This window comes from Eleginops maclovinus, chromosome 15 (genome assembly GCF_036324505.1).
Source record: "Eleginops maclovinus isolate JMC-PN-2008 ecotype Puerto Natales chromosome 15, JC_Emac_rtc_rv5, whole genome shotgun sequence".
NCBI lineage: Eukaryota > Metazoa > Chordata > Actinopteri > Perciformes > Eleginopidae > Eleginops > Eleginops maclovinus.
The window spans coordinates 2,717,203-2,729,267 of record NC_086363.1 but is presented as its reverse complement, the minus strand read 5'-3'; the positions used below and the strand labels follow the sequence as shown (position 1 = coordinate 2,729,267).

Genomic DNA, 12,065 nt, shown 5'->3' with positions numbered 1-12,065 from the left:
ATCACAACAGAGCCGGCTATAGCTAACCAATCAGAGCAGACTGGGCTCTGGTTTCAGACAGAGGGTGAATAGAGGAGCTGCAGCACAGGCAGTATGAGAAGACAAAGAGCTTTCTGAACATTAGAGCATGGAGACATGTCCTGGTAAGGACACTACATACTGATATGAAGCTGAAAGTTAGCATAATAGGACCCCTTTAAATCATTATTTGAATTTGAATTACAATATAGAAAAGCAACAGAAGAATAAGAACATTTAAAAACAATACAAAGTAGAATATAGGGGGATTGGACGTCAGCATTTAAAGAATGCAGTAGCCTTTTGACACAAATATTTATTTAACATTTAACAACAACGTTTACAGTATGTGCTTTTCAGTTACGGTTCAAAACAATACTGCTTAGTAGAAAATGTGTTGGTTTTGTAATTGCACAAATCCAGATAATGTACAACAGCCCTTAAACTCGTTAAAAAAAGCAATCAAATAACTTGAAATCCCTCATTTTACCTGCATTTAATGTATATATATACAGACAATACAACATATTAAATCCACACAAAGCTATAAAGACTCATCATGGAGTCAAATATGAAAGATCAGATTATTCATTTTTCCTTCAGGGAAAGAAGGTTTTTTACGGTGAATATAAACAAAGATCAGTGTGCTGTTGAGAGCTGTCATTTTTTCAGTGTAATTTAAACATGTTAGGCATCACTGTGAGGCCCTTCATTTCCATCTTAATGTCCAGAACAGGGTGCAAAAAACAAAAACAAAAACTCCTGTAAATCTGTCCCTACAATTGTGTCTGGCGGATGATTTTGCCCCCGTCTTTGCCAAACCCCTCCTTGTTCCGGTGGAGGTATTCGGCCTCGTCTACAGGTGGCTGGGGGTGCTTGTGTTCGTGGTACTCCACGATGGGGTAAGTGATGACGGTGGCCACCAGGACGGCCAGCAGGATGTACAGCTTGTACTCCAGACACAGGAAGGTGCTGTAGGCGAAGGCGATGACGAAACCCAGGGACTCCCACATCCGGTAGTTGGCGAATGCCGCCTCTTTGTGCCGCGGGAAGAGGATGCCGTATAGAGCTGCAGGACACAAAGCAGAGCAAATAAATGTATTATAATTTATATGTGTGAATAGACATTTTAAGAAGAAATTTAAAGACACAGCATGTATATATTTCCTGCCACCAGGGGGCGCTCAATCAACTATAACAAAAGACAAAGAGTTTTATGGTTTTTAAAGTAGGGCTGGACCATGGGAGTTTTAGCAGGATTTGAAATGGATCAGAATTATCCACAGAGGTCTTCCTCTCTCCAAAACAAACACACCTGGTAATTAAAACCGATAAAAGCCCTGAATAAACCAGTTTTAAGTTTAAAATCTGCGTATCCAACTGTGTTTCAGTGGGAAGGTGGCTGCCATTGACGTGTGTTAAGCTTTCTTCTCTGATAATTTAAGATTTAGACACCCAATGACTTAAATCCTACATCAGGTTAAAGTATAAAGAGAAAAACCACCAAGATCTTGCAAATTGTTTGTAAAAATGTGGCTTTAAAATGGATAAAAGTACTCAGCTTTTGACAGCATGCTCAGATGACCAAATGAAACACCTTACTAAAACTCTACATTTACTAGATTTAAAAACGTTTTTGGAAACGTGGGATAAGGTCAACAAAACTAAAGAAATATATCACGTAGGTGTGGTCATCTTGAAACTTTTTCATGCAGAGCAGCTACTTAACAAACACATCATTTTGTTATACTGCCTGTGTCATTATCCTGACTTGATTCTGATCTGCTTCCTGTTTTATTTTGAAAGAAGACTTGTCTGCTTTTCTCTTCCTGCCTTTGTCTTTTTCCCGCCTTTTTTGATTGCCTGGCCGTTCACTTATTAGTTCCACCTGTTCCTGCAGCCACCTGTCCACCTGAAGTTCCTCTCCTCATCAGATCAGTCTGTATTTGAGTCTTGGCTTTCTGTTCAATCCATCCCGTGAAGTTGATTCTGTAAAAGCTCCCGTGGCCTTTAGCCTCCAGCATTTGGGTCCACCTGCTCTACTATTCCTGACGTGTTAGACTGACGGGAGTTTCTTACAGTTAGTCTGAGTTTGCCAGATAGCGTCGGCCATTCCCCACAGAGCGGGAAACACAAAAAAGACGGGCAGCTGGTCGGGATGAGGCCTCCAGAACAACAGAGCGATGATGCAGGAGAAGTTAGCCAGAGCAGCTGAAGACACAAATCGGAGGTTTATTCAGTTCCTTTTCACATTTAAGTCTCATTTTTCTGTCTAATTATATGCATATAAGCTACATCGAATACAAATGCCCTCTGTTTGGCTACAAAACGCATTGTCACAAAGTTAAAAACAAGGCTATTTTTCCCTGAGAAATCTAGAAAACAAAAATTGAAATATGAGAGGATTTACCCAAGAAGAAGAGAGGGGCTCTCCCTGTGTACCGAGCGAGTCTCCCAAATAAAAACGAGCAGAGGGAGTTGGTGGCTCCGAAGCACATCATCACATATCCAACGTAATGGATCCCCAACGCACACGTCACATAGTTCTGCAGAGAAACAGAACATGGATTAAAAAGTGGATTATCTCTAAATAAATACCTCATATCTCACAGATATCTTGTGAGTATAAGTTAGAGAAACTTTGGATCAATGAATATTGGAAAAGCACTTGTTTGGGAGGTCTTCTGCCCCCTAGTGGTTGGACTAAGGAAGCTGCACGGCAAAGGAATTAAATCACTATTACTAATCCTGTAGGTATCTGAGGACCCTGTCACTTAAAGCGACCACGCCCCTAATTTCACATCCAGCTAAATACAAATCACATGCAGTCATGAAGGGTGAATTAGCTTCAAAGACCAAATTTGTGTTGGTTTTCCAGACACGTTTTTTTGTGTTTTAATGTGGATTTTGTCATCTGTTTTCCGGGCCAGCCTCGTGTGGCCATTTGAGGTACTGCAGATTTCAGCACTGGCATTACACATACTACTATAGCAAAGGAATGATTATAAGTAGTACTTTTATATTTGATATTTCTGCATTATTATAACCTATATATTGTGTATATTGGAGATGTTTAATGTTGTCACTTAATCGCCTTCAAATATTGTTGTATCTCTAAAACAAATCAAGCTAAACCGCCACGTTTCTAGATTTGTGAAGATGCATTTTTCCGGTGGATCCAAGAAGGCTTTAGAAAAATGTATTCAGCTTAAAAATGAAGGATGCTCTACATCTCTGATTTATTGCCATACTTTTTGTTCACCGCGCTACATGAGAAATCAGGAGTGCAGGTTTACCTTTGATATAGTAGGATTAGTAATTTTGTGCCCACTTCCTTTATTTTCTGGTCTCTATTTTTAGACCTAGATGACCTCCTCACCTTGGTATACTCCCCGGACAGGAAGCTCTGCTCGAAGCCACTGTACATGGTGAGGGGGATGAGGGTCAGCAGCCTCCAGTCCTTCAGCAGCCGGAAGGTGGCGAGGAACGTCTTGGAGAGCGGCTCCCGGTTCTCCCTGAACTGACTCGACTGCTCCCGGTCGATGTTGTCCAGGAACACGGCCACGATGATCATGGCCAGCACCCCCACGCCTTAAACACAGCAAGGAGTGTGAGTCACTAAAGGTTTGTTAAAGAGTAACTCAGGTGTTTTAATAATCTGAACTTTACCTCTTGATTGTTTTTATAAAAGCAAAAATATAGAAATTACAGGAACTCAACTTAAATTTGAAGTGGATCAAAGAATTGCTTTTCTCACTTGCTTTTCTGGGCTTCATACGTTTGTTGTTAAGGTGCAAAAACAATAAGCCACTTGTTTATGAAACTAAAAGAAGTTTAGCCAAGAAAATAGTATGGAGCGATAAAATCTTCAACAAATGAATCATATAATTGATATTTTCTCAGAAAAAAGCAAATATTGGGTCGATTATTTTTCAAAATACTACATTTTTATTGTGTTTTATCTCCTTTTTTTGGCCTTTTCATTTGTTTATAAGCAATAAGGGATGCTACTTTATGACACGGGAGTGTTTACATCCAAATTGTAACCCATTTCACACACAGATCTCACACTTTATTAAATAAAAAGTGGCTTTAGGGTTCAAATAAACCATACTTAAGCCACTTTACATTATTTTGAAGTTAATTCTGAACTCTTGATATGTTCTTCCCTTCTGTTGCTCTTATTGTATAATCTCTTTGCATTTAATCTTATTTCTCACGCAAAATAATCAGTTAATTACAGAAACTGACACCATTTATAGCTGCCTACTGAAACTCTTCACTGCAATGGAAAAAATAAGTGATTCATTGAGATGCTAAAGTAGTCCTGACCGATGTAGCAGCCGACGAGCGTCCACACCAGCTCCTGAGCCGGTCGGGTGGTGGTGCTGTTGATGCTCAGGTTCAGGTTGCAGTCTGCAGCGCCGCACGCCTGCAGCTGGTCCTCCGGGATTATAGCTGTCAGGAAACACACAAAATGTATACAGCTCTAAACAAAGTAAGGAGCTTTAGCCAAATATTGATGTTCTTTTTATCTTGTGTTTTTATTTTTCAGTATGTAACTTTGGGGGAAAATTCTATTCAATATTGACAAAATTAAGATGAATGCAGACCCTTTTAAAGACAAAGATATGCATCCATTTAATACAAAGAATATGAATATCTTAATAGCTCCCGTACAATGTCTTTTCTAAGTTATCTAGAAATAGTCCTGAATATTGTCCAGTGGAAATAGAATTGGAATCAAAGATCTATGACGTTGGTCTTCTGAGAAATGCGTCATCATGTGAGCTGATAAACTGGACAGCATTGACAGCAATAAAATAATAAAGTGACAAAGGTAACATCAACCAATCTCACACCCTCCTCGTCTCTTAAAATTGAACCCATAAAAAAAGAGGTTAGTTAGCACTTAGACTTTGCCCAGTTTGTGCAGCAACACAGGATCCACACTGCATTTGTATTGGCTAGCGCGCCGACACATTGTACGTGAGGGGCGGGACTTCTCTAAGAGGTTGAGCAATCACAACAGAGCCAGCCAGCTAACTGGGCTCTGGTTTCAGACAGAGGGTGAAAAGAGGTGCTGCAGTATGAGAAAAATAAAGAGCTTTCTGAACATTAAAGCATGGAGACATGTCCCAGGAGAGACACTACATACAAAAAAACGACTTCCTTAAAAAACATTAGAATATTATTTCCCTTCATTTATCACTAACATCTCCTTCCAGGGCTTTTCCTACCTATGTTGCTGTCTTGTCCGAAGATGAGTGACGACATGAGGTTTCCCCACACCGCAGACGACTGGAAAATGAAGAAGAAGATGCCGAAGTACTGGTTGATGACGTCGGGTCCTTTCTTCCCGTCTTTAGACGCCTGGGCGTTCCCGGCGATGGTCAGGTATGTACATTTAGCTGACCATAACGGAGAGCCGCCCAAACCCAGCACCGCTGAGGTGGGCATCAGGGTGTACCTGAGGGAGGAATCAGAAATACTTCATCAGAAATAGACGGTTGTTTGTTGAAATGGTCCTCCATACATGTTCTTTGCTCACACTACAGACGTGTTTCTTTACAGGCAGTATAAGTTCACCCAAACATAGAAACATGCTTTTTCTTATGCCTTAAATTCAAAACAGATCTTAAAAATGACATGAATTATAGAAAAGAAATACAAAAAAGAACAGATAATTCAAAAATATAAAATAAATAAATATTTGCAAAAATAAATGAATTAATAATCAAATGATTTCATGAATAAAAAAGTAACTTAATTAATAATCAAAATAATGTTCCGATAATGGCCAGAACCCTTGGATCTTGCCTTTAGCCTTATCTGTCAACAATTGTCATCAAAGTTCAGCCTTCATTGTATTTTAAACTTCAATTACATATCGTTCTTTTAGGTGAATACTCTCAGATTTTAACTTTTGCTCAAACGTTGCACCTTCTAATTTGACATCTTCTAAAATGTGTATTTATCACAACTGAAGCGTTTTTAGGGACGTGTATTTCTACCTTTAGGGGGTTAAAACACTCAAAGCTGCAAGAGTGAATCGAGTGGTTGATTAGATGTCAACTATTGAAGTAGGAAAGCAACTAATTATTGCATGAGAACAATATAACATGTGTTGCTTTTCCTTAGATGCGGCCCTCACTATACATCTGAGTGAGCATGATGGTTGTTACATAGCTACGTTAATCAAAGTGCCTCAAAAACATATGTGTTGTCACCGGTTTGTGATAAAGAGTCATGTATTCACACCTCTTTTGTGTATTTCATTAGTGTTAGTATTACTGATTACCATCCCGGGTAGAGGTTTCCGAAAGAGTAAGAGACGTAGCAGGCCATGCCGGCCACGATGGTCCATTTACAGCCCAGGTTTTTGATCATGATGTGAGGCAGGAACATGGAGGAGACGATGATGGAGGCGTAGATGACGCTCAGAGACGCCACTCCCATCCCCTGCTCCGCATTCAGACTGCTCTGCACACACATTCACAAGACTCGGTAAGAGGAGCACATCAACATTTGAGAGGCACGGCCGCCAAGAAAATACAGTTAGAAACCCATTGATTGCTCTTAAAGAGGACATATTATTCTCATATACATGTCTCCATGCTTTAATGTTCAGAAAGCTCCTTATTTTTCTCATCCTGCCTGTGCTGCAGCCCCTCTTTTCACCCTCTGTCTGAAACCAGAGCCCAGTCTGCTCTGATTGGTTAGCTGGCCGGCTCTGTTGTGATTGGTCTACACCTTAGAGATGTCCCGCCCTCCTTAACCTATCGTGTACAATGTGTTGGAGCATGAGTGTTACATAGTGATGTCAATTTGTTCCTGAAGAAAACAAAGGAGTCCAATGGAGGCGTTTCAGGCCAGGATGGAGAAATTCCCTCTGGAGGAACACAGGGATTTTAGCCTTTGCAGACCATTTACATGCACACAAACCTATATAACACACTACAGGAGAGGGGAAACCTCCATAAAGCATAACCGGGCCTCTTGAAACTGCCTGCACATACAGTGGAGAGCACTGCATTGTGAGAAGTTGTTAAATGTTTGTTCTCTAAACATTTGGGAACATGACTGTAGTTCCCATTAAGATTAATGGTGATGTAATATAAAAGCCATTTCCCCCTTTCCGAAATATTGTTATTTCTCTTGCTATGTTTTAGTCTTTCATCACAAAAGTGTTGCAATCCCTGACATGTTCTCTTTCAACCCTCTGGGGCCTCGTTGAGGACAGCTATGGAAAAGTTGCCTCATGCAAAAATGCTTTGTTTTTCTGACACACTTTGACTGAAAATGCTGCCAAAAAGTTGTATTCTGAGTGTTAAGGTCTATAAACTTAAAACTACAGAAAATCAGTGAGTATTAACTATGTTATTGCAGGTTGTTGAATGCTTTTTTGGAGTGACTGTAAGGGAGTAATGCTAAATACCATTTTAACTGGACAGGATCTTTACAAAATATAGTCATTCTAGTGCACAGTTTATCCTCACTTTCTTTAAATACATTCTGCTCCTCTGCGTGCCTCTGCAAATTGTATTGAATTAAAGACAAAAGTAAACACAACAGAACCATTAACATCAGGTGACACTAACTCCCACTTTGTGTCCTTTTTAATGGACAATAAACACAACTCTATCTAGTTAATACACTTTTCCACTTACCTGTAAACTCTGCAGGCCTCCATAAGCTGTGAAAAGTGAGAGAAACCCGACAGACACCACCAGCACGTTCTTAAAGTTACGGCTAATCATGGCTGCCTCTCAAAAACTGAAAAAGCTGTAAGAAAAATTAACTAAACTAAACTAAAACACGGTTTGTTTCAGATTACTGGCTGCATACAGCTCCGAGTAAAGCTAGACTAAGCTCTCTGCTGAAACTCCCCTGTGATTAACTCTTTAACTGGTAATAAGCACAAAGTTCAACACACACACACACGCTCACACACACACGCCCACACACACACGCTCACACACGCACATACATATTTGTACACATTGGATCTGCTGTTATCTCTACAAGTTAAAGTTGCATCACCACAACGCAAAAAAACCTCAGTTAAAATTAAATTGTATAAAAGTTTATCATTAAAATACTTTTTACTTCTAAATAAATAAATATATTTATTCACAAACCATTAGATATTTCTGATTCTGCCGTCAAATTAATTATTAAACTTTCAATATTTTTCTCTGCCTGAAACGCCTCCATTGGACTCCATTGTTTACTTCATGTACACAGTGACATCACAATGTAACACTCACGCTCCTATTGGCTAGCGCTCCAACACATTGCATGGGACGTCTCTAAGCGGTAGACCAATCACAACAGAGTTGGCCAGCTAACCAATCAGAGCAGACTGGGCTCTGGTTTCAGACAGAGGGTGAAAAGAGGAGCTTCAGCACAGGCAGTATGAGACACATAAAGAGCTTTCTGAACATTAGAGCCTGGAGACATGTCCCAGGAGAGACACTGAATACTGATATGAACCTAAGCATTACAGGGCCTCTTTAAAGAGGACTTGGAAATACTCGTTAAAGTATTATCGCCTCGATCAAATATACTTTACATTTACCGTACAGGCAGACAGGAGCAAAGGTCTATTGATCGTTATTCCTGATTGTTTTAGGAGGGCACCACCTCATCTTTTTACAACATATGACTTGTTGTTATAGGACACAATATGCAAAAACACTGCAGTCTGTTATCTTACTCCTAGTGAAACACACAGATTCAGGCCTCTGTTTACCATTCACGTACATTCAAAACAAAAATCCCAAATCCTTGTAAGTGTGTAGGTCCAGGAGCAGTGCTAAGGATACATTAATAACTTCACTGTTGGACCGCTGAGAGCCGACACTTGGCATCAGTGGAAGTTGAGTGTGTGATGCTCCTTGAACTTCCTGCCAAGTGTGGAGTTTGTAGTAGGGTGTGATGTATACGGGGAAAAATCAGTTTACACCTTTACACCTTCTGTTTTCTGTATCTTCTTCTCTATGTTGCTATGTGTGGATATCTTGCTTAGTCAATTAACCTAAACTGCGTGAAGGAATGGATTCTAGATCTTATGGATGGTGCCAGGCTTTTAAGCTCCCGTAAAAATGTGTTTAGCACGTACAGGACAAGGGAAACAATTCAAATGACACTTAAGTGGAAGTTAAAGTGGATGTTTTAGATATTAGTTTAACTAGTACAATTGTTGTTGTTTGTTTTGAATATCAGTATATTTACTTAAAGAACATGAGGAGTTTTAAATAGAAGCTAAACTACCAAAATAGCCGTTTTAAACACCAGGTTAACTACTGAAATGGAAGTAAAGTGGCAGTAAATAGGGAGTTTTGAATATCAGTTAAACTGGAGGATAAAATACTTAAATTACTAGGTAGTTTGGGTTTTGAATATCGGTATATCTACTTAAAGAACATGAGGAGTTTTTAATGCAAGTCAAACTACTGTAACAGAAATTGAATGGACGTTTTGAATACCAGTGAACTTCTTAAACAGTAAGTGAAGTGTTGTTTGACTTTGAGTAATCCAAGGCAGCTCAGAGTATTTGGCTTCATGAGTCATAATCCACAATGGTTGTTTAATGATAGGACAAGGAAGTCTTCACAATCACAACATCCTGACTCTGGAGCATTTCTCTCAGTGATATGAAGATCGTTGTATTCAGTGATATGAACTGTGTGATGTGTGAGGACTTATATTAAAATGCGACTCGCCCTTGTACGCTACAGAAACTGATTCCAGCGCAGGGTGTGTGTTTATCAGAGATTCATTCTTTATAGTTTTTATGAACTCCTCCGCCCTGTTGTTAAGACACACTTTGGTGTGGCTGCTCCATTGAATGAATCATTTTCCTCCCTTGACTCCTCTCTGCTCTGATAGCGCCATGACGCAGTTTGGATTCACTATAAGTAATATTTGTGTTTCATAAAGTGGCCGTGTTGTAACACAAAAACATACGAGGCTATTTTAATATTGCTGCTCTTTGCTATGAATTTAAATGTTTCATTTCTGAAAGGGGTCCTATTGTGCTTTTTGGAGTTTCCCCTTTCCTGAAGTGTGTTTTATAGGTTTTGGTGCATGTAAATAGTCTGCAAAGGCTAAAATCCCTGTGTTCCCTCTTTACATAGTGACATCATCATGTAACACTTGGGCTTCTATTGGCTAGCGCTCCGACACATTGTACGTGATAGACTAAGGTGGACCAATCACAACAGAGCTAACCAATCAGAGCAGAGTGGGCTTCAGACAGAGGGTGAAAAGAGGTGCGCAGGCAGTATGAGAGAGCTTTCTGAACATCAAAGCATGGAGACATGTCCCAGGAGAGACACCACATACTGATGTGAACCTGGAAATGAGCAGAATATGTTCTCTTCAAATCTCAGTACACCTGCTGCACAATACAGTAAGAATGTACACTTTTACTTTCTACTGTACCACTGGCAGAGGGGACATCAAACTGTCTGGCACAATATCAAATATGTTGACAGTAAATGAGGTGAAGGCATGTTTCTGATCTAAAATATATATTTTACTCAGCCTGCCAGTATTTATGTGACCACCAGATGGAGCCAGAGTCCACAAAAAGAATCTCAAATACCCTGATCAAGGGAATCCTATTCACTGGAAGGGCACATTTAAGTTAAGAAATCCCTTTACCAAAGTATTTCTTTACTTCAAATGTTATCTCTTCTACTTTTTAGAGGAAAATATTCGCAATACTGCTTCTTTTACTAAAAAGATGTAAAGACTGTCACTGAGGAATGTAAAATAATGAGAATAAAAGGCATGAGGTGACAACTTCAAACAGATGAATCCAAAAGACAACAGAAGAGTTGATGTGATTCTCATTTAGAGAACTTTGAAACTCTGCAACTTTCCCAACGTCATCCTGCAAGGAATCATATTAATGTCCTTTGAGATGAAATATTAGCTCTGATTGAAGTTATATCTCTTCCCAGCTTCTCCTCCTCACTGCTGACTCTGTTTGGATCTCTGTCTCATCTGTCTTTTAACTTTTCATCTTTCATGTCCTGTCCTGCTGCAGGTGGGACTTCTGTTTAGCTGCCGGCTTTTTGCAACCACCAATAAACAACAATGCAATCAGTGATGGATCAAGACTTTACTACACTAATGAAAGGTGCAGGGGAATGAAGTGTGTTTTTAAGAAGGATTCAAAAGATGGAACTGGCATCATCTCTGCCTTCATACATGAAACAGTCATAAACTGACCTACTGTGCAGAGAGAAAACACATCTCAGAGACATGACGTACTGTATTTAACGTTTCACATTCCTTTTAGATGACGGAAATACCAAATAATGCTGACACAACCACACAGAGCCGACTGCAGGTGAACGCAGCAACGCAGACGTCCCATTGGTCGGTTTGATTTGAACGACTGTGGCTGGTTTATTGGTTTAAAAAAAAAAAATGACCAATGGGGAGGAGGAGCTAAGAGTAGGAGAACACACACACACACACACACACACACACACACACACACACACACACACACACACACACACACACACACACAGACAGACAGACCCTGGGGTAGAGAATTACAGGTATTAGAGAGGCAGACAGACAGGTATGTCTGCTCGGCTTCATATATGAGCTGAAAGCCGACCGGCTTAGGGCACTTTAATAATACACTTCTTTGCAACTTTGTGTGTGTGTGTGTGTGTGTGTGTGTGTGTGTGTGTGTGTGTGTGTGTGTGTGTGTGTGTGTGTGTGTGTGTGTGTGTGTGTGTGTGTGTGTGTGTGTGTGTGTGTGTGTGTGTGTGTGTGTGTGTGTGTGTGTGTGTGTGTGTGTGTGTGTGTGTGTGTGTGTGTGTGTGTGTGTGTGTGTGTGTGTGTGTGTGTTGCTTGAGAGGACTCTGTTACACACACAAAATAAATCTAACGGTGACTTATTTTAATTAACCTTAATAAAAATCTCTCCTGATTTATTTTCTTCAGTCAACATTTGTCTGATGAGTTTAGTCTCAATATCTAGTTTCAGGTCTTATTTAAAACCGCATGATGGTTGT

The 12,065-nt window shown here is 39.9% G+C and overlaps 1 protein-coding gene across 1 annotated transcript; it reads right to left on the bottom strand.

Annotated features, from left to right (window-relative positions):
- Positions 1 to 317: 317 nt before the first annotated feature.
- On the bottom strand, positions 318 to 7,913 carry unc93a (unc-93 homolog A). The gene is made up of 8 exons (XM_063902862.1): positions 7,689 to 7,913; positions 6,320 to 6,501; positions 5,259 to 5,488; positions 4,351 to 4,476; positions 3,398 to 3,609; positions 2,429 to 2,564; positions 2,098 to 2,229; positions 318 to 1,087 (listed from the first exon to the last, which is right to left on the bottom strand). Exons 1-8 carry the CDS (start codon positions 7,776 to 7,778, stop codon positions 795 to 797), a joined length of 1,401 nt encoding a protein of 466 aa, XP_063758932.1. The 5' UTR covers positions 7,779 to 7,913; the 3' UTR covers positions 318 to 794.
- Between the last annotated feature and the right edge of the window lie 4,152 nt (positions 7,914 to 12,065).

Excerpts from the sequence above, each read along its gene's own strand:
- unc93a (XM_063902862.1), bottom strand. The coding sequence starts at position 7,778 with ATGATTAGCCGTAACTTTAAGAACGTGCTGGTGGTGTCTGTCGGGTTT. Across the intron at positions 4,477-5,258 it reads CGGACAAGACAGCAACATAG|CTATAATCCCGGAGGACCAG; the intron begins GTAGGAAAAGCC and ends GTTTCCTGACAG. Across the intron at positions 3,610-4,350 it reads GCTCGTCGGCTGCTACATCG|GCGTGGGGGTGCTGGCCATG; the intron begins GTCAGGACTACT and ends GCTGTGTTTAAG.